At 33.0% G+C, this 27,266-nt stretch overlaps 2 protein-coding genes across 3 annotated transcripts; one reads left to right on the top strand and one right to left on the bottom strand.

Moving 5' to 3' along the window:
• Positions 1 to 5,259: 5,259 nt before the first annotated feature.
• On the top strand, positions 5,260 to 14,999 carry LOC133673229 (ultraviolet-B receptor UVR8). 2 transcript variants are annotated; one of them, XM_062093964.1, is made up of 12 exons: positions 5,264 to 5,761; positions 6,696 to 6,882; positions 7,453 to 7,599; positions 8,622 to 8,703; positions 9,360 to 9,515; positions 9,972 to 10,145; positions 10,945 to 11,016; positions 11,442 to 11,513; positions 11,692 to 11,810; positions 13,135 to 13,220; positions 13,331 to 13,383; positions 14,559 to 14,999. In XM_062093964.1, exons 1-12 carry the CDS (start codon positions 5,659 to 5,661, stop codon positions 14,634 to 14,636), a joined length of 1,329 nt encoding a protein of 442 aa, XP_061949948.1. In that variant the 5' UTR covers positions 5,264 to 5,658; the 3' UTR covers positions 14,637 to 14,999. The 2 variants fall into 2 exon arrangements, with proteins under 2 accessions (XP_061949949.1, XP_061949948.1); XM_062093965.1 differs by lacking the exons at positions 13,331 to 13,383; positions 14,559 to 14,999 and having other exon boundaries at positions 5,260 to 5,761; positions 12,619 to 13,221.
• A 2,521-nt stretch (positions 15,000 to 17,520) lies between these two features.
• On the bottom strand, positions 17,521 to 20,053 carry LOC133672290 (amino acid permease 4). The gene is made up of 6 exons (XM_062092668.1): positions 19,667 to 20,053; positions 19,301 to 19,534; positions 19,081 to 19,174; positions 18,771 to 18,985; positions 18,498 to 18,637; positions 17,521 to 18,401 (listed from the first exon to the last, which is right to left on the bottom strand). Exons 1-6 carry the CDS (start codon positions 19,806 to 19,808, stop codon positions 17,748 to 17,750), a joined length of 1,479 nt encoding a protein of 492 aa, XP_061948652.1. The 5' UTR covers positions 19,809 to 20,053; the 3' UTR covers positions 17,521 to 17,747.
• Positions 20,054 to 27,266: the final 7,213 nt, after the last annotated feature.

Genomic DNA, 27,266 nt, shown 5'->3' on the forward strand with positions numbered 1-27,266 from the left:
AAAAAGACTGAAAGAGCATGAAAAGAAAGAACAAACGTGCCCTTCAAAGGCATGGAATAGAGGCAAAAAAAAAAAGATGGCGGCAACACCTTACAACTAAAGCATAAAAGAAGCTCACTCACGGCAATGTGAACCAAGCTGAAGCAAGAGGAACGCCCAGCAACTTGAAAGGTGGTCAAGCAAAGACAATTAGAGGGCCCCTGTCAAACACACCGAACAAAGATGAATTCACTCATTCAAAAGCGAAGGAAAAGTACTGAAACAGCTGCTGTTTATAAAGCAACAAAATAATTTCTCCACTAAAAGTCTAGATTAACATATACAACAGAATCAAGCTTAGCTGAGAGACCCCCTGCCAATTGACACTGAGACTCAAAGAATCAAAAGATTGGAGGAAAAGAGGAGCTCGGCAGCAATAAAAGGTTCCCAGCTAAGCTAAGCACCGAAAACAACATAAGCACCGCACAGACCAACACAAAACCCAACAAAAAAATCTGCAGGGAGATTCCAAGCTCCACGCATTCTGGTTCTACTCTGGATGGCTAACAGAAGCAACCCTCCTGACATGCAGGATGTTAAGATCATGTCTGCGTTTCATTGTTGGCCAACGTATGGCCAGCATATCAACACCCCCAACCAAATTCACAAAAACCAGAAAATAAATCTGCAGGGAGATTTCAAGCTTCACACGCACATGCCCTAATCTGGATGGCTAACAGAGGCCACTCTCCTGGCACGCTAGACATTAAAATCACGGTTGTTATCCATTGCTGGCGAACGCATGGCCAGCATATTAACACTCCCAGCTAAATCAAAAATCTTAACTAAAAAATGGCTGCACATTGCCTAAGGCCACGAAACATGCTGGCATTCACACAGCCATAACCTAGAAGGGGGCTGCTGGGAAACGGATTTATTACATCAATTATGGCAAAGCCACATACCATAAGGCAGGAGGAGAACCAGCCTTTGCAACAAAAGCGCCAGCTAAAAAAGATGCCAATCATCAAACATCTTAACAGACAACACACATCATGCTCAACAAAACAGGAGGAAAAAACATGAAGATAAAAAACAACTGGTGCAACAGCATAGGAAAGAATAAGAAAAGTATAGCACAACATGAAACGATGGCCAAATCAAATAAAATGAAGCAATAAGAAAGGAAAGAACACCAGGCAGAGCAGGTCATCCACGGTAGAATCAGTTAGGCGAAAAAAAACAAATGGAACCCTGTCAACCCGGACACAATAGATGAAAGCCAAGCTCAAAAAACCAGCAAGACAAAATGAAAAAGGACACAGCTAACATAATGATATAGAAAACGAAAGCTAGCATCAACTGAAACAACAGAGGAAGAGACGGCTGCAAAATCGAACCAGAAGGTGGAAAAATGTCCAAGAATCAGCAAACAAAAACCGAAAATGGAAAAGACCAAAAAAGAGAAGCTTAGCCCATCAAAGAAAGTGAATGGAACCGAAGAAACTCAACTCACCCTGACCTAGAAGTAAGTCTCTAACTAATATTTGTTTTTTAACGAGAATAAGCCTGTTCTTCCTAAGTTCGTATTCTCTGAGCTACATGCGCGCATAGATACATTCTCTTCCCGGTCATTGAAAAATATAAAAAAACTAATATGCATGATAAATCTTCATTACTCAAGTGTTAAACACAATATATGAAAAATATCTTAATTTTTATTCATTGTGAAAATATATCAAAAACAAATAGCCTGTATGATTTGAAAAATAAATTCTCAAATGTAAATATATTAATTTATGACATGAAAATCTAATGATATTTTTTTATATCTTCAAAAAAAACTACAATGGAAAATCATCACCAGTTCAATCGAGCATGCTATGTATCAAGTGTCATTCCATCCATTAATTAGCTTCAATCTCCTTGTAATTTGTGATGGAGTCGTGAAACTTCACGAATGGATCAAACTTTCCGCAGCTACCTCATGGACTACGATGACTAAGCTTTACTGTGGACTTTTATCTTTTAAGTTTGATGTTTTTTACAAAATAAGTTTCTTGTTGGAATAGAAAATCATCTTATGCTTAAGTTAATAAACATAAAAGGAGAAAATATCATACAAAAAAAATAAGAAAATATAAAAAACATAGAAATTGTGCGTTTGTTAAATGAATTGACGTGAAGCTCTTAAAAGAACTTGCCTGACTTTTATGTTTTACCTGGTAAACCAAAATATTTATAGATCTTAATCATATCAGCTTCCTTCATGGATAATGATGTGATAATGGAGAATACTTGAAAAGTTAATTGTGTTATTAGTGGAGAAATACATGTTTTTTCTGGCTTAAAAATTTTGGTATGTGCCACGAACACTAGAGGGTGGTTTTAAGGCACACCATAAAAATTACATGTGCTAATGGATGGTTTATAACATTGTTTTGACTTATTAAAACTCAAAAAATACATTGAGGTTTGTGAGTAGGGTAGGAATATTGGACAACCTGTGGTAAAGGTGAGTTGGTGTGGGTGAGGTCAAAACACAAACAACTAGAATTTTGTTTTTAAAATTTTATGCATTATTATTTGCTCTCAGTCTTTTAAACATTCATGTTTGAAGAATTAATTAGTAAAAGTAGACGAGAAAGAAAAAACATACACATCACATCACCTTTTCACATCTTTTTTTAACTTGTTTGCAAGAGAGATGAGAGTTTACTTGTAAGAGAGGAACATTATTATTTAGAAAATAGAAAATTCTTTGTGAATGTAAAAACAATGTTAAAATATTATATAAGAAGATGTTATATAGAGATGTGGAGATTTTTAATAGAGACGTGGAGATCTCGCCATGAAGATTTTATTGGAGACATGAAGACCTATTTGGAGACATGAAAGATTTATTATGAGACATAAAGAAACACTATTATGTTTATCAAAAAGTTCAAAAGATTTTTTTTTTCTCGGGTAATACATTGCAGAATCTTTTCCTATTTATTCGAGTTACATTTCTTTCTTTATAAATTGTTGAAGATAACACTTGGAGATCAATATTTCAATCTCCTTTTCTAGAACATGACATTATATAGTCTCATGATGATGGTCGTGATAAAAAAAATAACATTTATTGGGGCTTCTTGTGTTTATACTGTTTTTATAAACAGTGAGTATCGTATAAATTCTTTTTCTTTAATGGTAAACACCTCATCATGTGTGGTGGTCATATTTGTGGTTATGAGCTTAGAAAATGCTAGTCAATTGCTAATGGGTCCCTTTGTATTTCTTTTTTAAATGTTTCGTGGAGCTAGGAGATTAATGTATTAGTTTCTATCCTTTTATTTCTTAAAAAAAAATATGACACATTATCTATTGGATCAGTTTCCGGTCACCATAGAGGTGGCTGAAAACTTAGCTTATGGTTTTTTAGACTAAAAAAACCTATTTACAAAAGCTCACTAAATAAATTGCTAACCCTAAAACACCCCCAAATCAGTTAAAAAAAACACAAAATTAAACTGAATAAAAAATTCCTTTTAAACCCTAATATATTTTTCTAGAAAAATAAAAGTTTAAAAATACCATAGTGACACTAAGATTAGGTTTTTTAGTGCAAAAAAATATGATCGACTGACCACTTTCTTTTCCCCTCTCTAATTTTACCAAGGCTTTCTCTCTCATCTCAATTTTTAAAGAGTTGGAATGCAAAACAAATAAAGTTAAAAACTAAAACGTGAAACCCTCAAAATACATGAATTAAAAATAAAAAAAATAAAAAACTTTAGAGACTATAGTATACTTTTCACACCTTATAAACAATAAAAAAAGGGATGCATCTTTTTTGTGTTGAATTTGATCTATGTTGTTTCATTTTTTTTGAATCCACAAATTGAAACACTATTTAGTAAAATTGAGCATCAATGTAATGACAAGACTTCTTTCAACATGGAAAACATGATGTACTACATAAACCAAATGGGTTTATTAGGTTTTAAACCATTCAAATATAACATGAAAAGGGAGAAATTAAAAAAAAAACATAGGACCAAAATGAACAAATACAAAAGGATAAAAAAATATTAGAGTAATATAAATCACATATTGAACTCAATAACTTAAGCTTATGGGTTGAGATGCTTCTTTGATATGGTATCAATGCCTTGATGATCAAATAGTCATGAGTTCAAATCTCACCACCATTATTCTAACTAATTAAATTAATAAAATTAAGCACAATATAATTGTACATCTATGAAAGTTTTAAAGCCTAAAAAGATTTCACCAAAAGATAATGATGAGTCTATACAAGTTTCAAGCCCAAAAAGCTTTTACTTGAAAAAATATATTATAAAAAAATTTAAATTATATCTTAGAACTTCATCTAACATCTTAACCATTTAGGTTGAGATGATTCTTTAATAAAAAAAAAGGATGATTCATATTTATCAGACATACTATAGCACTCCACAATAAAAAATCTTGTTATAGTTTATAGTGTAAGTTTAGATTGAGATGATTATTTGATTTGATAAAAAATAATGATTTAGACGTAAAAGATCCATTATAACAATCCATTATATACATGAATTATAGGGAAGAGTAAAAGAAACAACAATAAACAATCTTGTTATAATTTATAGTGTAATTTTAAATTGAGATGATTATCTGATTAAAAAAACAAATAAGGATGATTTGTATAAAAAAATGAGGTTTAAGTATTAAAATAAGATTAAAAATAACATAAAAACCAGTCATGATAAATGTATAACAATGTTAATTAGGGATAAGTCAACACGAGATATCCCGCCAAACTCTCGGCTCATAGTATATGATCCTAATACTCCTGATCCTAATGAATTAAATTTCTTAAATATAAAGGTACATGTGTAGTATTAAAAATAAAAAAAATACCTATATACTCCTACTAAAAAATATTAATTTTTTTGACTTCTAAAAGTATTATTATTATTTTATTATTTATTAAAATATTAAAATAATAAAAATACTCCCAAACAAACAATTAATAATTAATGCCCCTCGTAAAAATATCACAATACCTCTAAATCAAAACCAAAGATAAACTAGTTTTTTTTCCCCTCAAGGACATAAACGTTATTTCACATGTAGCGAACAGTAATCCTTGAACTCCCTTAGTTTTTGTTTTTATTTTTATTTTATGTAACGTAATATTACATTTATATCCCATTGGACACCGCGGGAGAGAGTCCCACAGCATATAATTAATTACTCATCAATGCGAGTAGCTAATGTGAACTGGAGAATTTTCAAACTGAAAGGATTTGTGTGGTGGAAAATGAACAACAGAATTAGAGACACCGCTGCTTTAGAAAACTCGAAAGCTGCAAATGGTGGGCGGGCCCTTCCCATCATCAATGCCGTTGTTTGGGCATCAAAACAAACCCTAAACCTAAAGTCTAGTCTTTTCTACATCTACAGTTTGTACATGTACCTTTGTTTATTGCCCATCGAAGGGAGTAGTAGCACAAGTACCATCTCTGTCCCTGTAAATGTATCACTGCCACCCACTCTCTGGTTGCTATCATTACTATTAGTGTCATTGCAGAAAACAATCTGCAACTAGAAATATCTTCTAGACTTTGGTTTCTTTGAAAATACACAAGACAGCAGCTTTACTTTAGAGCAACAGATATAAAAAGCAAAATGGCCGAGGATGAAGGAGCTGCTAGTGGTAGTGAAGTTAGTGGTCTAGTTCGTCAAGTTATTCTTATTTCTGCCGGTGCTAGCCACTCTGTTGCTCTTCTTTGTAAGTTTATAATTGTGGGGTTTGTTTATATTGCTTTGGTTTTTTGTTAGTTTTGGTAAAGACTGAAGCTTTTGGTTTTGATCGCTGTTTGTGATTGTTTGACCTTTGTTTGCTCTTGAAGTTGTTTCTGGGGTGATTTAATTTTTGTATTTGGCTTAGTGTGTAACCATTTGGCGGTCTGTTTTGAGAGTTTTGGTAGATTTAGTTGAACTGTGTTTTGATTTTTCTGTCGGTAGAGCTATGATGGATATGCACAACTTTGGATAGGGTAAACATTAGTGGAGGATTTTAGTTTTGAGTTTCTTTTAAGCCAGCATTGATGTATCAGTTTCTTGTTTGTGTCTTGTGCCATTTCTTGTTAAGGGAAAGGCAAGGAAACAATGGCTTGTGAGTAGAAACAGAGAGGAAACTAGCATCTAAATGCATTACCCTGTGGCACCCAAATGGTTTTTGGGCCTTATTTTTCCAGTCATTCTTGCTATTGCAAATTTCATTTTTTACATAAAATCATCCATGAAGGAGTGATAGCCAAAGAATTTTCATGAGATTCCTGGAAATGTGGTACTCAAGTGGCTCTCAATTGTGTGTTTTTTGGTCAAGAAATGGTAAGAAGAAGATAATTAGCTACAAAAATCACCATGATTTATCAAATCGGTAAGCTATGACCTTGATGGAATAATATACCTTTTCTAACAATGTTGAGATTTGTAGATTGAAATCCTTTTATTTATTTATTTGCTTGCAACTACTTATCTAAAAGACTTGCAACTTTCAATTATGTATGCTTGTTGACTTATTTAATCTCTTCTTTGTGGATTATAAACTTTATCACAAGAATCTCCTATTCATTTGTAAGCTCTTCTTCAATTCTATTCTCATACTTAGATTGCTTAAACTTGCATCAATTAGAGTTACGATTGTTCATAATTTACAGCTGGAAACATCGTTTGCTCCTGGGGACGAGGAGAGGATGGGCAGTTAGGCCATGGGGATGCTGAGGATAGACCCACTCCAACTCAATTGAGTACATTGGATGGCCTTGATATAATATCAATTACTTGCGGTGCTGATCATACAACTGCATATTCTGAGTCACGAATGGAGGTCTATAGTTGGGGATGGTCTGTTCTTCATTGTTTACTTCCATCTTTGTTTACTAATTTTGGTTAATTTTGAGAAGTACGTTAATTTTATTGATTGCTGTGTGTTTTGAAATCTGAGAACCAAGCAGTTTAATAGGTGGCCTAAGAAAAATAAAATGATGTTACACATCTGAATAACTCAATTTAAATAAATTGGATGGTTGTCTGAGTATTTATAACTGAGTCCTTATCTTATAGGCTGTTTCTAAGCGTCATTAATTCATTCTTGCAAATTTTATTCAAATAATGTTTCCATTGATGGTTGAAATTTATGAATCCCCTAACTCATTTATTTTCTCCTGGAATCTTTTCTAAGATGAAGTTAGAGATGAAAGGAATGTAGTATACATATTCGTATGTGAATCATTACTAAGTTGTCTAACCAGCAAGTCACATCTAAAGACAATTTTCTGATAGTTTATTTCATCTTCTGAAACATTCTAACAATTCTATCGTAGGTGTAAACTATGGCTTATTGATTAGTAAGTTCTTAATCTCTCGACTGGATTTCATGTGTAGCCCTCAACCATTGTGTTCCTTTTCTATCAGGGGTGATTTTGGGAGGCTAGGACATGGAAATTCTAGTGATTTGTTCACTCCTCAGCCAATTAAGGCTTTGCACAGTTTAAAGATAAGGCAAATTGCTTGTGGGGATAGCCATTGTCTGGCAGTCACCATTAATGGTGAGGTGCAAAGGTTAGTAGCCTTTCTATCTCTATCTTTTCCCAATAATTAGATTTATGGAAATTGTAATATATCATGTTAGTGCTTCAAGGAAATTGTTGTGCATCAGCATAGTTTTTCTGGCTTCTTTCTGGTGGGGTTTTGTAGCAATAGGACTGCGGTGCCCATGTTGATTTTTTTCCTCTCTTGTATCTCTTGTTGGATACCTTATTCTTCTAGGTGTACTTTCACCTTGTTCGCGTGAATGAATTTTTAACCACCAAAAAAACCTTAATTAAGTGTAAGTACTGGCTAGCATACTACTCTATGTGTAAAGCTGCTTTGATTCCTCAGGACCTGTCTCATTAATGATATGTTTAGGTTGAGTAGTCCAATTCAGCAGTAATAATAGTATATGCCAGAACCAGTCCAATTCAGCATTACTAATATAATATGCTAGAACATAAACTTCTTGCTTTTCCTTCTGGAAGCATCTCCTAAATGAAGTGAACAAATATCCTCTAAACTTAGGAAAACTTTAGGATGAGAGATGAGAAAACAAGTTGTTGTTTCATAAGATCTTGAGTATTTTTATTGGAGGATTGGTTGAACATGTTTCTCTCATTGCATTTATACAATTGCTGGTTAAACTTGCGATTATAACTTTTATCTTCTGCAGTTTGGTGCCGTTGAGTTTTCAGCTCTACAATGGCATATAGTGATCATTCACAACATAATAGTGAATCATCTGTGGTTATGTTTGGTTGGAACTGGATTCTGTACTGTTGGGTTATAGCAATTCCTAACTATAATGTTTTTGCATGAAATGCTCAATAGTAAACGTTCATCTTCTGGCTCTAGTTTTAATAGCTCTTATGCAAATTTTATTTATCTGCGTACCAAATATCATGTAAATGGCTTATTTGCCTCGGGTAAGGAGTTTACTGTATCTTTTGGGTGAAGGTTCCTCCAAACTTACATCCATGCTTCTGAAAATTGATTCTATCATGTGGGAAAACATTTTATTTATAGTGTTTTTGCTTGTAACTGTGAAGTTGGGGGCGGAATCAAAATGGTCAACTTGGTCTTGGCACCACCGAGGACTCCCTTGTGCCTCAGAAAATTCAAGCTTTTCAGGTACTTTAGATTAACTAGTTCATTGAAGATATATCCACCTATTTGTTCATTCAACTGTATTTGTCTTGTGCCATTTTTTGAGGTTCAACATTTGCCTCTTGTACCTGAATGAACCCCCTTTCCCTGTCAAGTACCTTAGCAGATTCTTTATCTCTTCCAATTGATTCAGAACTAAGGCCTAGTTCATTGAGTTTATAGCTGGGCATGTGCATTGTTAACCAAATATTATCTATCATATTGAACACATCTGCATTTTTTTGTGGATATCTTCTATTGTTAAATTGTCAATAGAGACATTATTATTGAAAATAAATGTAAAAACAAAGATTAATTATTTGGTGGAAGCACGTGGATTTTTTGGGGGGTATTATTTATTTATTTATTTATTGAGAGGTGTGGTAAGAGGAAGGTAGTGATGCAGTCTGTTGGTGTCACATTGGAGGTGCAAATTCAATGACCATCAGCTGAGAGATTGTACAATCCTTGGTCAAATTGTTAAATTTCCCATGTTATAGAGTTGGATAGTATCTATTGATGCTTCCTCTGTGACATGCTGTAGTAAAAGAAATTATTGTCACTATTGACATGTAATAGCCTAGCACTGCCAGACATTGTATTGTGATTATTCGTGTACTGAAATCTCATCTCTCTTGTAGGGAGTCTCTATTAAAATGGTTGCTGCTGGTGCTGAACATACTGCAGCTGTCACAGAAGATGGAGAGCTCTATGGATGGGGTTGGGGCCGATATGGGAACTTGGGACTAGGTGACAGAAATGATCGCCTAGTTCCTGAAAAAGTTTCACTTGTCAAAGTATGTGACAGAAATGATTGCTTGTACTAATTGTTTCTTAAGTAGATTAAGCATAACCAGCATTGAAGATCAAGGAGTGCTGGCAAAAGAATCCAGTTACTATCATATACTTTTCTTTCAACATATGCCTATAGTGAAAAATTTAAGGGTGAAGTTATGGACTTGGAAAAAGTCAGGTTTAGATTTTTGAATGTGGCTTTAAAGAGAGCAGGGGTTTTCTATGGCTCCAAAACTGCTGGACATTGTATAGGAGTTGTTCTGTGAATCCTACTAAAGAACTATTTTTCAGAACGAGTGTCTTCTCTTGGAACACTCACTGTTAATGTTAGAAAGCAAAATCTGAAACTGGTGATCTATTAAATGAACCAAATTTATGACCCTGCATTTTAATAACCTTGCGATTTCTCTAATAAGTTTTAATGACCAATCATTAAGTCTTTATCATGGGAGTTGCAGGGAGACAAGATGATAATGGTTGCATGTGGGTGGCGGCATACAATATCTGTTTCCTCTTTTGGTGGATTGTACACTTATGGATGGAGCAAATATGGTCAACTGGGACATGGGGACTTTGAGGATCACCTGACTCCTCACAAGGTGGAAGCCTTGCGGGATAGTTACATTTCTCTGGTGATTCTTTCTCCTTTCATAGCTGTTTAAATAGTTTTTTTGTTTCATTTAATTGAAATTTTGGATCTTGCATCATTTTGAGAAGGATTCAAATGTATGGTTAAATAAGATAGGCATGTCAGGCGCCTTCCACCAGTAGTTGATTTTATTTGTCTTTCAAGGACTAAATTTGTTTTATCAAGGTTGGTTGGGATGTCATTCTATTTTTTCATTGAAGTGCTTCTTGTGGGTTCACATTACAGTTTGTCTCACTGTTCACATCAATTCCTGGCCTCTGAATAATACCAGTTTCATGAGATTGTACCTACTTGATTGATGGCACCCATTTCTGAGAACAGATTTTCTTCCACAAAATTGTTCTCATGCAAATATTTTTCTAGAGTAACCAGGTAAGAAAAAATGAAAGTTTTCAGAATTTTATAAAACACCTCTCAAGAGGTTATAGGTTCTTTTTCTATGTAACTTCATTGGCCTTAGCCATTAAAGATTGTTGTCATCACTGTTAAGTTTAATGTTGTTTTTTCCCATTTGCTAGGATCTTTCTTTCCACTTCAGCATTCAATTTGGTTTTTTATTATTTTGTTGTAACTTGTTATGTTTTTTTCCCCTTGATCCCTCAGCTCTCTAGTAGTTTTAAAGGTAATTGAAACCCATGGCATGTTTTTGACCTCATTAGTTCTGCAAATATTTGAAGCTTCTAATAATCAACATCAGATTTGCACTGACTTAGCTACGACATGTTTTGGTGTTTCTTCTAATCCAGAATCTCAAAAATTTTTCGGCTTGAATTGTTTTCCAGATATCAGGTGGCTGGAGACACACTATGGCATTGACTTCCGATGGAAACCTTTATGGCTGGGGATGGAATAAGGTTTACAATATTTAATGTCTTAATTATGATTTTACAAGTACGTTTCATCTCATACTGTATGTAACTGTTAGTTTACTTGGTGAAAGCAAGACATATTAGACAGGTAGTTTTTCCCTACTTGTGATCAGTGGAAACAGGGTAGACAGGTAGTTTTTCCCTAATTGTGCTCAGTGGAAACAGGGCCATACAAGTGTAAATTAGTTAGACATGTACAATCACAAAAATTTCTTATATGCCTATGCACAATATCTTGCATATTATTGAATTTCACTTCCCTTTGGTGTTGGAAGCTTGTAGACTGTTTCAAATTCCACTTCTTTTTTCTTTGTTTTTCCTGGCTTAATTAATTGTATCGTTACTTGTATATCCCATTTTTGCTCTTAAAATAATGCTTATTGTTTGGTTTATCTATTTTCTCTATGCAGTTTGGACAGGTTGGAGTTGGTGACAACGTTGATCATTGCTCTCCTGTGCAAGTTAAATTTCCACATGAGCAGGCACATTCTTGTTACTGTTTCTCAGAATGTTGGTTAAGATAGCCCATGACATTGATGTTTAGTTCTCTAGGGATTTTTTTCTTTTTGGTTCTTGTCTGAGAGGGTTGCCTTCTTTCTTAGTAGTTCCTGTTCTTAATCTGATTTTATGTTTTATCTGCATTTATTTGGCACTTGGCAGAAAGTAGTCCAGATCTCATGTGGATGGAGGCACACGCTTGCTGTTACTGAACGACAAAATGTATTTTCTTGGGGAAGAGGCACAAATGGACAACTTGGTCATGGAGGGTCTATGGACCGGTAATAGCATAAACCTACATCTCTTTCATTAGTTGTTGCTATTTTGAGTTAATGCAGTTGATGTGAATGATATGGAGAAACCTATCTATCCTAATGGTAGGCTAAGATTCAGAAATTTATAGTTTTAGTGTAAAAATAAAAAGATAAAGTGAGATAATTTGCAACACAACATTGAATGAGAATATAATACATGAGGGTTAAGAAGAAAACTATTATAGGAAAGTATTTCTACAACTGCCTTTTGACCATCAGAATACCTGCCAAGCTACAAAAAGTTGCTCATAGGTCTTTACTAGTTAAAGCACTCGTAACTTCTCGTAAACGAAGTCCAAAAAAGAAGTGATTTTATCCATATCCCAAATGATTCAACCTACTGTTAATTGCATTGGACCTTAATTGAACTGAGTTTCAATTGTCAAATCTGAGAGTTGTGCCAAAGTAACTAGCAAGAACATCTTGTGATTGCTGCGTCATATCTTCCCCTGGTTACTAGTCGGAAGAAAACCCATCTCAAGTTTTGCATTACCAAATTACTAAGAATTCCCAAAATTTGGACATACAAATATGAAATTTTAAAACTTTTACGACTTCCTTTGAAAACAATGGTGATACTGACAACCATTCTTCTTGCACATAAAGATACACTGAGTCTGTTTAATTGAATCTGAAAAGCAAATACGTTCCACCTTAGCTTCTTTGAATTTTGCTTCCTTCTCTTTTCAATGAATTGAGAACATGATTCTAGGATTCCTGGCTTCCTTTTCTTTAGATACTGATAATTGTCAGAAATGCATTTAACTTGTAGCAGATCAACACATTTAGGACCATTTTTCAATTTTTTTGACAAGTGGCGGACCATTTTCCATTATTTTGACAAGCGGGGGACCATTTTCCTTGAAAGGACAGTAAACAGGATGTATTTCTCAAAGTTATTTGAGGATGGACCAATGGACACGTTCTTTCTGCAATGATGGATGCACGTGCATTTGCAGATGCATTTCTCAGTTGAGCCTGAGTAGTTACTTAACTGCATGGAGCAAATAATGTATGGAGTATTGAAAACTTAATTTGTCTGCAATGAAATTTACCAATTGTATTTAATTTGGGGCCCTGCTGCCCTGGGCCTATTTAAATCATTTGGCTTACTAACCTGAGATTAACTAGTTTTTCTCATCAATTTCAGTTAATTCACACTCAAAAAGCTCATGTTATGCTCAATAATTTTAGCTGAAATATGTTTAGTAGAATAAAATCTAGCGCGCCAACATATTTTGCTCTATTTTCTGATGAAAATCACTAAATTGTATTTGTTGGGCTTTCAAAGAAATCTGCCGAAAATCATAGAAGCTCTGAGTGCTGATGGATCTGGTGGCCATCAGATTGAAGCTTCAACTGTTGATCCGTCATTAGGTGCTGTATTCTATCGTCACCTTTTCTTTGATTTTGACTTCATAATGGGGTTTTTGTCTCTTTTTTTTTTCCGGTTATTTATTTGATGCCTCCACTATTTCTCTTGACAGGGAAAAGCTGGGTTTCACCATCTGATAGATACGCTATTGTTCCTGATGAATCCGTAAGTTGGCATTTCTAGAATTTCTACCATCAAAGTTGGGATACAAAGTTGGACAGGCTTAACTTCACAATCTATGTCACCATATTGACAACATGCATCAATTAATTATACTTCAAAGCGTGGTAGTGATCATAATATCCAAAAGGACCTGTAGGCACCCCTAGCTTTTATATATATATAAATACAAGCTAGGGGTATAAATAAAAATAAAGTGCGAGCATATGCGTATCAAGTAAAGTTTCAAGTGATGAAATGGGACCGTCCCAAAGGAAGTTGCTTCTAGGAATGCAAGCTAGATTTTGCTCTTTCAGGATCTAATTTGCATGTTAATTAACACTTGACACATAGGGCATGCATGTGTTAAGGAATGTAATTGTATAATATTTTTATAATAGAACATCTCAAGATATCCAAATTCTCATCACAATCAAAATATTTACACGGTCATTGCTTCAATAACAGATGCAATCTGTTCTTTCTTTTTCATGGTACTTTTTAGCAGCTCTATTCAAGTTATATAGTTTTAATCATCTTTGAATTAGTTGTGATTAAGCAAGAGTGGCTATGTTGACGGGGAGAAAGTTCAATTAAGTTATGTTGAAAGACTTCTGAACATTCTGCATTTGAAAAGTATGTAGAGAATGTAATGTTACCTGAATCTCTATACCAAAACATGCCATAGAAACTTATAGTATTACCGAAGTAATGTCAGAGCCAGCTTAAGTTGAATTGCGGCCTTGAACAAAGTTATCAATGAGATCTTTTTAAATATTTATTAAATATTTTATTATTATTTTTTATATATGTCTGATAAGTGGGGTCTTAAGCAATCTTCATTTTGTATTTGGTGTTTTTTGTTAAGTAGAGGTAACTTTCATTTCATGACGCATAATTAATAAATATACCTTAGTTATTTTTAAAGCTTTGTCGTTAAGTAGGGGTCTTGGGTCATTGCCCAAGTTACCCATATATCCAGGCTGGCTCCGAGTAATGTCTTTGCCTAGCCTATAAGAGGGCTATTGCTCAAGTTAGCTATATACTCTGGCCGGCTCTGAGTAATGTCTTCGCTCGACCCATAAGAGCCCAAATTTACAACCACCATCACGATGATGATAGTGGTGTACTCGGTGATTCCAAGTTATATAGTATTCACTTGCCGTGCATTGTTGGTTCAGGGGCAAGCAGTTTCAGATGGGGGAAATGGGAATGATGCAAGTGTCCCAGAGAGTGATGTCAAGCGGATACGGATTTGATTACTCCAGATCCACGTAGCAGCAATAACCTGTTCTTCCATCCCGGACTTCAAGTATCATTCTTTCTGAAGCAGGCAATGCCTGAACTGGCATATTTTGCACTCTTATTACTGCAGAATGTAAATTCTTCCCGGACAAAACATTGTCTTTGGTTTTAAGTTTGCGTAGAGGAAATACATTTGACGTTGCTAGATTCAGCTCTTTGTTCAAAATGGTAATACTGTTGTTCATCTTGTTCAAAAGCCACCTGACCAGTCTAAACTCTAAAAGGGACCGTGGTTTGTTCTCCTGGTATGACTATCTATGTTGGCTGGCATGCTCCTCTATTCATAAACAAGCAAGAGTACCCTTTTTCATGCAAAACTGGTTCATATGGTCCTAGATTTAACCAATAATAATAACGGATGGATGATTTGAGATGAATTTTTCGAAGTTGTATGAGATTTTTTTTAATAATATTTAAAAAATAATATAAATTATATCTTGTGATTTTATTTAATAATTTCAACTTTTGGATGGAAATGTTTTTTATCATGATGTAAATGTTACATAGTCATGAATTATTTTTATATAAAATACTGTGAGTCTTTCAAGATAAGTTTTGGATCAGTATTTAAAATAATTTATATTATTTTTTTCTTTAGTTTCATTTCACTAATTAAAAAAAAATACATATCATCTTAACAAAGTTCCATATTAGTCATTTTGTCAAGATTCCGGCAAGAAATTGTATGAAATACGATCACGTTGATTTTACTAGGAGATTTTCATAAGGCCCCGTTTGTTTGCAAGAAAGTAGTTTTCTTTTGGAAAGTGAATTCCGGGGAAAGTGAATTCCGGGAAAGTATTTTCCGATGTTTGGTAGTGTAATGGAAAATAAGTTGGAAAACACTTTCCAGTGTTTGGTTATGTTATGGAAAATAAGTTGGAAAATAACTTATTAATATTTTATTTTTTTCAAGTTTATTAAAATAATGAGGAACAAATCTTACAAATTAAAAAGTTGAATGAGAATGAAATTGAAAAAAAAATATAATTTCATAAATTATCTCAAATAAAATAAATAATAATCAAAATAATAGAGATCAAATCTAAAAAATTAAAAAAAAAGAAAGGTGAAGAAATTAAAATAATAATAATTAACATTTTATAAATTATTTCAAATAAAATAAGTAAAAATCAAAAGAATGAGGACCAAATTTGATAGATAAAAAATTTCAATAAAAAAATGATAAGAAAAAAGCAAATAGCAATTATAAAAATAAGGACCAAAATTAATATAAAAATTAAATTTTAAGAGATGAAATTAAAAAATAAATATTCAACACAAATTATATATAACAATCAAAAGTTTGAGGATTAAATTTGATATAATTAGCAAATAATGACATTTCTAAATTTTTCACAACTTCCGGAAAGTGTTTTCCGCCCAAATTTTTCAGGAAAACACTTTCCTGAAAACCAAGCCAAATTTTCCTTTGACTGGAAAGTGTTTTCTGTTGACCAACTTTTCCAATAGCAAACAAACACAAGAAAGTTTGGAAAGTGGTTTCCCGGAAACCACTTTCCGGAAAACAAACATAGCCAAAAGGGAAAACACTTTCCTAGAAATCAAACCAAATTTTTCTTTGACTGGAAAGTGTTTTCCGTTGACCGGAAAGTGTTTTCTGTTGACCAACTTTTCTAATGGCAAACAAACACAGGAAAGTTTGGAAAGTGGTTTCCCGGAAAATGAATTCCAGGAAACAAACATGGCCTAAGATTCACTTGTCAAATTTTTTTGATAAATTGATGAGATTGTTTAGAAAGTGATCTGAGAAGGAATATTTGACAAAAAAATAGCAGCATTCTAGCATTGTTATATATGAATAGTTCGTCAAGCAAATCGATTGTCAAGATTCCTTTAATGCCCTTTACAAACATCTTTTTTCTTCTCTGTATCATGTATTTGACGAATTATTCTTCTCCATAATTTGGTGGTGTAGAATGGGAGAGGCACTTTCGGTGGTGGTGGTGGTGCTGTTTATCAGTTACAATTATTACGTTTTCTTTTCTTTGATACCATCCAAAATGCCTTTCTTTTTGTAGTTTCAAGAACAATCTGAATCTCTGATGCTAGAACAAAAAATTCTGTATATCAAGCAGCATCTTCTGATTCTGTCTGGCCTTTTCTTTTCCTAGGAAAAGCACATGCATGGCAAATTGAAAAACAAGTCAAAACTAGTTTTACTTTCCTGGGAAATCCTTTGTTGTTCAAAAGAGTTTAGTAGTAATCTAAATATATGCAGAAGTACAATTAGTAGTAAGAACACCCAGTTGAGTTCTTAATCTGTCAAAACTAGCAAGAGCAGACTTAACCTTGACGTGCGATTATAGGGCATATCAGTTGACACCAAGGTATCATGATCATTAAAACTAGAAAATAATTTTTAGAAAACTACAACTTAAATCTGATCGTTTGTTTCAAATTTACTCCTGTAAACTTAAAGGATTCTCAAATTTGATATATCTTGTCAAAAATTACAAATTTAAATAATTTAATACTAATTTAATACTTAGTTATTCGTTTGATTGTTGTCTTAAAACAAAAAAAGAAAGAAACAACGAAAATAAATGAGACATGTTCTCGGCAGATCTTGTTATAAAAGGATATAAATCCACACCAAAACTATTCTAGTTTATTTTATGTCTTTGTATTTGTCCCTTTAACCAACATGTTTTTGTTCCTTGTGTTTCTATTTTTTTTTTTCTGTCGTGAAATACTTAGTTTATTTTATGCCTGCTAGTGATCATGCTAGCTAGGCCTTCGAGGATTATGAAATTTACATGTGATATTGAATTGATAATGTATAGATTGGAGGGTTTAGAATTGACAAAGTCGAATACATGAAAACCATTTCGGATTCCTTATGCATAATTACAAAGTCCTTAGACACTTGGAGGAACGAGCACCGATTAAAGTGAAATCAACATAAAATTACAAATGATGACCTACACAAACACCACCTACGTGCTAATTTTCCGACTTTTCTTTCAAGAACAATCAAGTTCAAGTACAATTCTTAGCTTTCAGCTTCCCATGGTTGCTCAACAACTCATACAGCTACCAGTTCAATAGTTTGTCTTGAATGGCTTGTAAGCCTTAAGGTCAAGCACAACACCAGCAAGTGAGCCTGCAACAGCCACAAGTGAAATCACTAGGCAAGCCATGCTCAGCATTTGGAGACAAATCCATCTCGTGCTCCATTTTGGTATCTTCCTTTGTACGATGTACATCTCCACTGGAAAATAGACTGTCAAAGGCCAGAAACCAAGTGCCCCAAGAATTCCCACAACATCATTAAAGAATGGGAGCAGCATTGATATAACAGTGGTTAAGATCACAAATATTGTTCTCCAAACCAATCTAAAGAGATTCAGCTTATATAGCCCGAAGCCTGGGACTGCGATGTTGAATTCCTTGGTGATGAAGTAACTTTCAGGCCATTTTTGGTTTGCCCATTTCTCAATGAATGCAAAGAGAGGCTGGCAAAACACTTGATATGCTCCTACTAGGTGGATTACTATGGCGGCGTTAGCAATATCAATAAGCCAATATGGGTTATAGAAACCAAAGCCAGTGAGGAGATTTCCAGGTGCTAGGTCTCCAAATGCTGCATATCCCATGCAGCCACAAAGCATATAGAAAGTTGTTGTCACTACAATGCTTATCCTGGCAGCTTTCTTCATTGTCTTCGATTCTGCTGGTGGAGATTTAACTGTGTCCTGTTACAAAAATAAACAAAAAAGTGCAGAGTTACTCAGAGCTTGTCCATATTGACCAAGAGAAAATAAGGTTTGATATTAAGTGATCGTACATACTTGAATTTCTATAAGAATGACAGAATATGAATACGCGAAGGCTATGGCACCAAGTGCTTGGAAACTCCTCCATATCTTCTCTGTTTGGGTTACGGTTCCAATGCTTATCCCAGTTAGACTACCCTTAAAAGTCCCATTAACTGCATACCAGTGAAATTCAATAGATGAGCTTAGAGTTCGATTAGTCACAGGAGACTCGTTGTGGGAGTTGGTCCCTCAATATGGTATAAAAGTTGGATTTAACTAGAATAGTTAAAGCAAATATATAAATACCTGCAACTTTGCCAATGCCCAGGCCAAGACCAATGCTAGAGTAAGTAAAAGACATGACCGCGGCAACGATAGAGAGCCACCATAGCTGATCAAAGTCTGGGATCTGAGAGAGCAGAATTTCTGTTATACCAAACATGATCATATATGGGTTGCTCGAAAGGTGACATGGGTTCTGTCCACCACTTTGATGGAAACAATTTGACCTTTTAATTGCCCTGTCAATAACCATGAACCAAGCTTATTAATCAAGGCTTTCAAGAACAAAAAAGAAGAAGAAGCAAAAGAAATTTCTGTACTAAGACCAGCTTACATCATGCTTATGGATGATGCAATGGTGTAGCCAATGGCAATACCAAATAGGCCCAGGTACTGAATAAAGCCACACAACTTGACCTTTACTCCACCTGAGAAGCATTGAAGACAAGAGAATTAGCATTAGTGAAATAGAGAAGGAAGGAAACATTTCAAAATGGTGTATTAGTAGGGTTGCAATTTTTTGTATTTTGTGAAGAAAATTGTCTATATGATACCTAGAATGGATTCAACAGCGTCCATGTATGTATAGTTTCTTTTTCCTGTATCGGGATCGCCGGTCCGGTAACAGTCAGTGAGTAGAGATGAGGTATAGTAAGTAACAAGTGAGAACAAGAACATGACAGCAGGACCAGCAACCCATCCTAGTTGAGCTACTGCCCATGCCAAGGAAAGAACTCCTGATCCTATCACCGCTGTTATTATGTGGGCGCTAGCAGTCCATAGAGTACCTGAAGGCACAAACCAACCAGCAAGAATATGAGATATTTTATACTTCTAAGTTGTAACTAAATTTTCTTCCAGAAACAAAGCAAAGACAGGCAGAAAAGGAGCAGAAACAGGGGAAGGATGGCGAAGATTACCAGTTCTCTTAAGGCGGCCATCATCATCAAAGCATTTGGAACCATTTTGAGGAAGCACATCAATGGAGATGTCAAAGACCTGGTGATGGTTGTGGAGGTGGTGGTTGTTGTGGCAGTTCTTTGAGGCAGCATTCTCACCCATCTTGTTTTGAAGAAGGGCAAAAACAGAGGAGATTTTCAGTGAGTAAAGTTGGAAGGAGACTCGTTATGAAATAAAACGAGAGCTTAAAATGGTTTAGCAAAGTTTGCACAAACGGATGAAGAGCAAACTTTTAGCCACCACGTAAACCTAAACTTCTTCTTGGCTATGGAAAGAAAGGTTTTTGGAATGCTAAATGTTAGGTCTCAGGACTTCATGCATGGAAGATAGGAAGGGGGAAGGCAACTAGTGATATGAATGAAGTTGAGCTTGGGAAATGGGGTATATATAGTAGTATTCTGGACTGTAGCCTCTTAAACCGTTCAATGAACTGTCTTCTTTATTTCATTTTGTCGCCCCCCTTTATCAAACTTTTATTAGTCTAAAAATAGGAAGAAATAACTTTATATATATTTTATTGGGTTGAGTTAAAATTGATAGGGTTAATCTATGAATTGAAAAAAGTTGATCTAGATCTATTTAAAAAAACACTTTAACATATTGTTGTTTTGAATAAAAAACTAAAAAGAATTCTTAAAGATAATTATACTGGATCTTATTTGGGTTTGATCAAATTAATTTTTATTAGTCTAAAAATAAAAATAAAAAGAAATAACTTAAACCAAACTCTTATCCCATGTAATTTTTTATATATATTAGTTATTGGATTTAAGATACAGCGTCATAGATTTATAGAGTTAAGTTATAGATCGGAAGTTAATCTAGATCTATTTAAAAAAACTTCAAAAGATTTTGATTTTGAATAAAAATTAAAAAAAAATTCTCAAATATGATCTTGTGGTTCGCACTTGGGTTTTGCCTGATTAACTTTGTTTGATCATGTTTATTTTCTAAACATATTAAAAACTAACCCAGCCCGAGTGGGGCTAAGCGGGTGGATCCTAGGTTTTTTTTGGTTTTAAGAGGTTTTTTCCTTTGTTTTTTTAACATCAAAACATGCAATCCATGCAAAACTGAATGTAAAACCCTATCTTTGATAGGGTAAAGCTCCAAGATACGAGTTTCATGGTGCAAGAAGCCTACAAGATTCGTTTTGACTGTAGATACTATCAACAACGTCCTGCATCTAACACATGTAGTGTGTTGGCACTGTACATATGTTGTGGGTATATATGATCCTAGTTTCTTGATTGCGAATCTACAAAAAGAAGGGAAGAACAGGAACAAGAAGGCCCATAGAGATCACAAGACAAGTACAACTGGGCGTGTGCCAATGACGTAAAATCTCAAATAACCCATCAACCATATCAAAAACACTATTTGGGTCAACTCTCTTTCTCACTCTTATCTCTCATGCAGCTAGCGGCGAAAACTCAACGCTAAGAGAGAGATAAGGGCTGGATCACTTGTGACAGTGAAACACCCCAGAAGAGCTAGCAAGGTCTTCTCTTGTGTTTAGCCTTTCAAATTATCGAAAGGGTGCCCTCCCATATATATCACTTCACATGCATTCATGAGATCTCAGCAATTATATATATATCCACTCATGATCCAGTTACTATGAGCTTTCTTACCTTAGAAATCTCGTACGTAATAATATAAAATAACTTCAAGTTAAGCATGGCTTATAGCTGGAATTGAAGGATTAAGAAGATGTGAAGAGGCTACTTGCGTGCAGAGAATAAATCGTAATGAGCTCAGTAGTAGAAGAGAGCAATTCTGAAACAAGCTTGCCTCACCGTGAGCTCAGGCTTGCATGGTTTTTTTCTTTTTTTCCTCCATCTTATGAATAAGAGACAAAAATGCACCTTCCCCTTCCCAAAAGTAAGGAAAAAGGAATTGCCATAAAGACAAAAACAAATCTAGGACGTGGTTTCCACATTAATTGGCCATTTAATTCGCACTTACTAAGCTAAGATTAGGACACAAATTCATCTCACATAGGCACAAAAGACAAACGAATCTAGGGCTGAGTGGGTGGTTTCGAGCACATTCTCAGAAAAGCAAGCATTAAGAGATGATTACCTGCATTATTCTAGCAAGCCCTCCTCTCCCTCAAACCGAGGAACTCTAATATGTACAAAAGAGGGTTTTATTAAAAACAAGACAGAGATAGGTGAGATTACCGATTGCTGCGCTGTCTTTGCCTTGGATCTCCCCAGGTTTATATACATGGAGAAAGCAAAAATGGTTAAGGCAACTATATCAAATTATACCTAATATAATCCATCGATAAAGACAACTTTTGTATTGCTTTCTAACGTGTCTGCTCTCTCCTCCATCCTTTGTTCAAGAGAGGAATAAATGCTTCCTCCTCCTCCGTACCTTTGATCGAGAAACTTGATTGGGTGTTTAAGCACCGAAATATACAATTATAAACATGAACATTGCGGCATTTGGCAATGGAGTGCATGATTTTGGTCCCCCCAGCTCAACTCGTGAGATGGGTTTAATGTTTTGTGATGTCGGGTATTTAAAAATATAATAGCGATTGTAATTTAAAGTATTTTTTATTTGAAAATATATTAACATATTATTATATTTTTATATAAATATTTTTAATATTAACATATAAAAAAATACAATTTCAACTGTTTTGTAATATTTTCATTATCATTAAGGGATTTTAAATGAATATAAGAGAGATCGCATGCACCGAGTGCTGCAAGAAGAGTAGTTTAAGAATTTGAATGGAATTAAGGGCCACCGTTAGGGTTTGCTTTTTATTCATAAATTAATTCCAAGGAAGGTAGTGTTCTACTACTTGATGTGAAGGTTAGACTCCATAACCATCAACTTGGAAGGAAATCATTACTCCCTGTAACTATTCAGCTTTCCTAAACAAGTCAAAATGAAAACAAAAACAAACTTAAATTTTACGAAGGTAAATTTTAACTCAATTAACCTCTGATCAAGTCAAAATGAAAACAAAAACAAACTTAAATTTTACGAAGGTAAATTTTAACTCAATTAACCTCTGATCAAGTCAAAATGAAAACAAAAACAAACTTAAATTTTACGAAGGTAAATTTTAACTCAATTAACCTCTGATCAAACAATCTTTCTTTTTAAAAAAATAATAAAATTGAGATACATTTAATTTGAAGTCCTGTTCTTAGACGACAAAATAGATATCAGGAATTCTTTTTAGTAATTATAAGATACATATAATTTGAGATGCTAGGTAGCTAGCTATATCACGTCTAGTCAAAGATGCTTGAAGAAGAGAAATCAGAATCAAAATTTCAATGGAACTGAAGGCATGATACGTTTATGAATTAGGTAGATTTGATATTTTATGCTGAATTTGACAAACCCACGTTGTGAAATGATTTTCTTGGAAGCTATTTTGCAGCACCCACCATTGAAAGTGGTTTCAAGGGCTTGATCACCACCTCCCATGGTGGGTGGTGGGTTCCTTCCCTCCCTTGTAGCTAGGGATGATGAGGACACTTCTTCTAGCCTACCAAAGAAATATTAGGCTTTATAATAACATATAACAATCAGTGGAACTCAGGCCACTTGTTTCATTTCAACCTAGCTAGCCATAGCTTTTAATTAGGATGGTAGTATACACTATTTTGCATGCTATGATGCTTCTCTTTTCTAATATAACAAAAAAAAAAAACTAAAACAGAAGGTATTTTCATTGTACATCTATGCATATTAAACTCTTAACTATAATATTAGTGTAATTATTATTTTGTCGTTCTAAGAAAAATCACTGGTCTTGATGTTTGGTGTTACGGGTATTTTAGTCTTTTTATAAAGTTCATTGGTCATTACCAGATTGATCGGGGATATAATTATATTTTTAATTTTTTTAATACAATGAAATGACTCAATTATTAGCTTTAAAAGCAAAAAAATTAAAATTGACACCTAGGGGTTTTTAGTCATTTTATTTGTTAAAACACAATAAAATAACTTAATTACCATTAAGAACAAGGTTTTTAAGACTTCTGTTTAGGGACTTTTTATCTTTTCATTATGATCTTTTAATAAATATAGAATATTTTTCAAATGAAAAAGTGGTTGGCCTGTACAACGCGGCCGGGATCTTCTGGTGGTACATACGATGCCTCTCGAGGGCTAAAACCTCCATTTTCGCCTTGTAATTGTAATCATCAGAACGTATTTTTCCTGGTGTGGTTATGCATGACTAGATAATTTATCGCCAATTGGGCTTTCCTCCATTTTTTCTCTCTCATTCTCTCAAAATTTACATTGGCCATTCGAAATCTTAGGTTAGTCCTTTTAGTTATTGATATTTCAACTTCGATTTTTTTTTCTATTTTATTTCTTGGCTATTTTATAAATTTTTATTTCTTTTCAATTTCATCATTCAATTCTAATTTGTGATATATTATTTTTTTCAATTTGATTTTCATTCTTTTGATTGTTTTTTTATCCTATTATTAAATTGATTTTTCTTTTTAATTTCATCCTCTAATCAGAAGTTTATATTTTTTCTCTAATTTATTTTTATTTTTGATTTTGATCTTCATTCTTTTAATTGCTATTTTTGGTTTTGGATCCTTTTGTTTAATTTATTTTTTCTTCAATTTCATCCTTTAACATTTGATTGGTTGGGGAATGGGCTTCATGTTTTTTCCTATTATAGTGCTCCCAGTCTAATGATCCGAGTAATAGATTTGAAAAGTTAACGGGGGTTGATATCATTTTTTTTTGTTTTTTTACTTGTTTTCTTTTTTGATTTCATCATTTGATTTTTTTTAATTGACCTTTGTGGTTTTCTCTATTTTTTTCCTATCGGGTTATCGCAATCTCAAGACTGAGATCACAGGTTAACCGAGATTGACTTGTCTCTTATATATCAACTAATTTACATATTTGTCATGCTAACTGAGTTGACTTGGGCTGATTTTTTTGGGTCATTTTTTTTATCCAATTTCGTTCTTTTATATTTATTTGGTTGATAATTTAGTTACAATGTTTTTTCTATTTTGAAAAAAAAAAGCGATTTTTTCCCCAAGTTATCATGATTATTTTTTTTATTTTTTAATTTGATCCATTTATTATCGTTGCCTATTTTACTCATCATTAAAATAAAACCCACTTATTTAACCCATCTAGGTCTACAACTCGAGTGGCAAATATTTCTTCCTTCTTTAAAACCCACTTATTTAACCCATTTAGGTCTAAATAGTACAAAATGAGGTCTTATTCCATCACTAGAAAATTATCAAATAGTAACTAAATTATCAACAAAATATTTTATGTTGGTAAGTTTTTATTATAGTAGCGACGAAAAATATCCATTGAAAATTCCTTATGTAATTATTGATGGAATATTTTTCCATCGCTAATTATCGATGGAATTGTTGAGACAATAAAAATAATTAAAAAATCATGAAATATTATGTTAGTAGTTATGTCGGTAACATGACGTGTTATAATTTGTTGATGAGCTTAACAATAGAAATATTATGTATTCAATTTCTATCAGAAATTTGATTGGCAAATCTAAAAGTGTTATATCTGATAGCATCACCATCCCCTGTCTTTTTTTTATGGAGAAAAAGGTTAATGAAACTGCTTGATGAAATTTCTTTTTCATTAACTTGTAAAGGTTCTAAAGTAAATCTTTACCCTAATCATGGTTAATCATAAAAGATAAAAATATATTTTTATTTTTTATGTCAATTTTGATCCTTGTTCTTTTGATTTTTTTCTCCTTTTGCTAAATTGATTTTTTTTTTTATAATCTCACCCTTCAATTCAATATAAAGTTTATTTTGTATTTCAATTTTGATCCTTATTCTTTTAATCATTATTTTTATAATTCTTTTGTATAATTGAAATTATTTTTCAGGAACTGGGCTTCATGGTTTTTCTAAATATGGTATTTTAGGTCTAATGACTCGGGTGACTAATTTGAAAAGTTAACATGAATTAATGTATTTTTTAGGAAAAATAGGCTTTATAATTCTCTTTATTCTTTTCTATCGTATTATTCTAATCTCATGATCTAGGTCGCGGGCTTGACGGAATATCTCGGGTTAGCTCAGCCCTGATTACCAGGATTACAAGTTTGTTATAGTAACTCAAATTGACCAGGGCTGTTTTTTTTTATATTCATTTCTTGTCTTATTTTATTCTTCTATATATATATATATATATATAATGGAATGTGAATTAAGTTTTATTATTTGTTTCCTATTGAGATTTTGTTTTTCTAAGATTATCCTTATCACTTTTCTTTTTAAATATGACTCATAAATTATTGTTTTTTATTTTTTTATCTAATTAAAATAAAATTAATTTATATAACAAAGTCAGATCTATGATTCAAGCCGTAGATATAATTTTTTATACAAAAAAAAAAAGAAAAAACAGTCATGCCCCATAGCGAAGTGCTGGCACCAAGCCTATTTGTGTTTCTAAAGAGGGGGTTTATCTTGGTGCTCGTTGTTGAAAATAAGATAAAAAGGGATAAATTTTCTTTTTTCTTTTCCTTCTTCAAACATTAGAACAAGGCTGGTGTGTGTATATATATATATATATGAGTAGTAACTAGTAACTATAAAAACTTATATAAAAGAAATCTAGTCAAGAAATGTAAAAACTGACCTGAAAATAATTCAAACTTTAAAAAGCTTAAATTAATTAATAGGTAGTTTTGATAGTTTATTTCCAGTCATGTAGTTTAAAATATTAGAGATATTGTAAAATACTTTTTAGAATTAATTTAGGTTTTAATTCTAGATCTTTACTTCTTAAATAAGATTTTTTCACAATTTTTATAAATCTAGATAAAAAAAGAATGAGGAACACAAGTTGACTAATATAAAGTTACGACAAATTTGCATGAATGTCTTTCAATATATATATTAGACTCCTTATCAATAATTCCTTGAAACTACTTATTTAGCCATTCTAGTATAAAAAATAACTAAATGATGTCTTAATTAGTCTTTTGATCATATATTTTATGTGGTAGATATATTGAATAATATATTTTAAAATTAATTTTGAAAAAATAATTATATTTTAATAATTCAAATATATATTTAATTATTAATTTGGTTGTACATATATATATATATATATATATATATATTAGGTTTTTTTATTTTATTATAGATGACTTTCTTTTCTTTTCGAGAAAAACCAAAAATAAATTTTGTTTAGCAATCTAAGTATCGAATGAAATAATTTTTTTTAAAAAAATCAAAACTTATTTATTCTTATATATCCACATGTTTTTTTTTATATAAATTTCATATTTTTTTTAACAAAATATCCCTGAATCACAAAAAACAAATTCCTAAAAAATAAAATTTAAAAATTTTAAAAAAAAAAACAGTGTATTAAGGGGGGGAAGGGAAGCCCATCAATGCAGGCCTATTGTTGTTGGTGCTCAGTGTGGTCTAGACCCTTGAAACAACGCTTGAGCTATCTTATTTTATTTTTCTTTTCTAGGGGATGAATAACCTGGCGTCCATCTCAAAATGTTTTTTTTTTTTTTAATAAGCA

The sequence above is a fragment of the Populus nigra genome, chromosome 14 (genome assembly GCF_951802175.1).
Source record: "Populus nigra chromosome 14, ddPopNigr1.1, whole genome shotgun sequence".
In the NCBI taxonomy this organism is placed as follows: domain Eukaryota; kingdom Viridiplantae; phylum Streptophyta; class Magnoliopsida; order Malpighiales; family Salicaceae; genus Populus; species Populus nigra.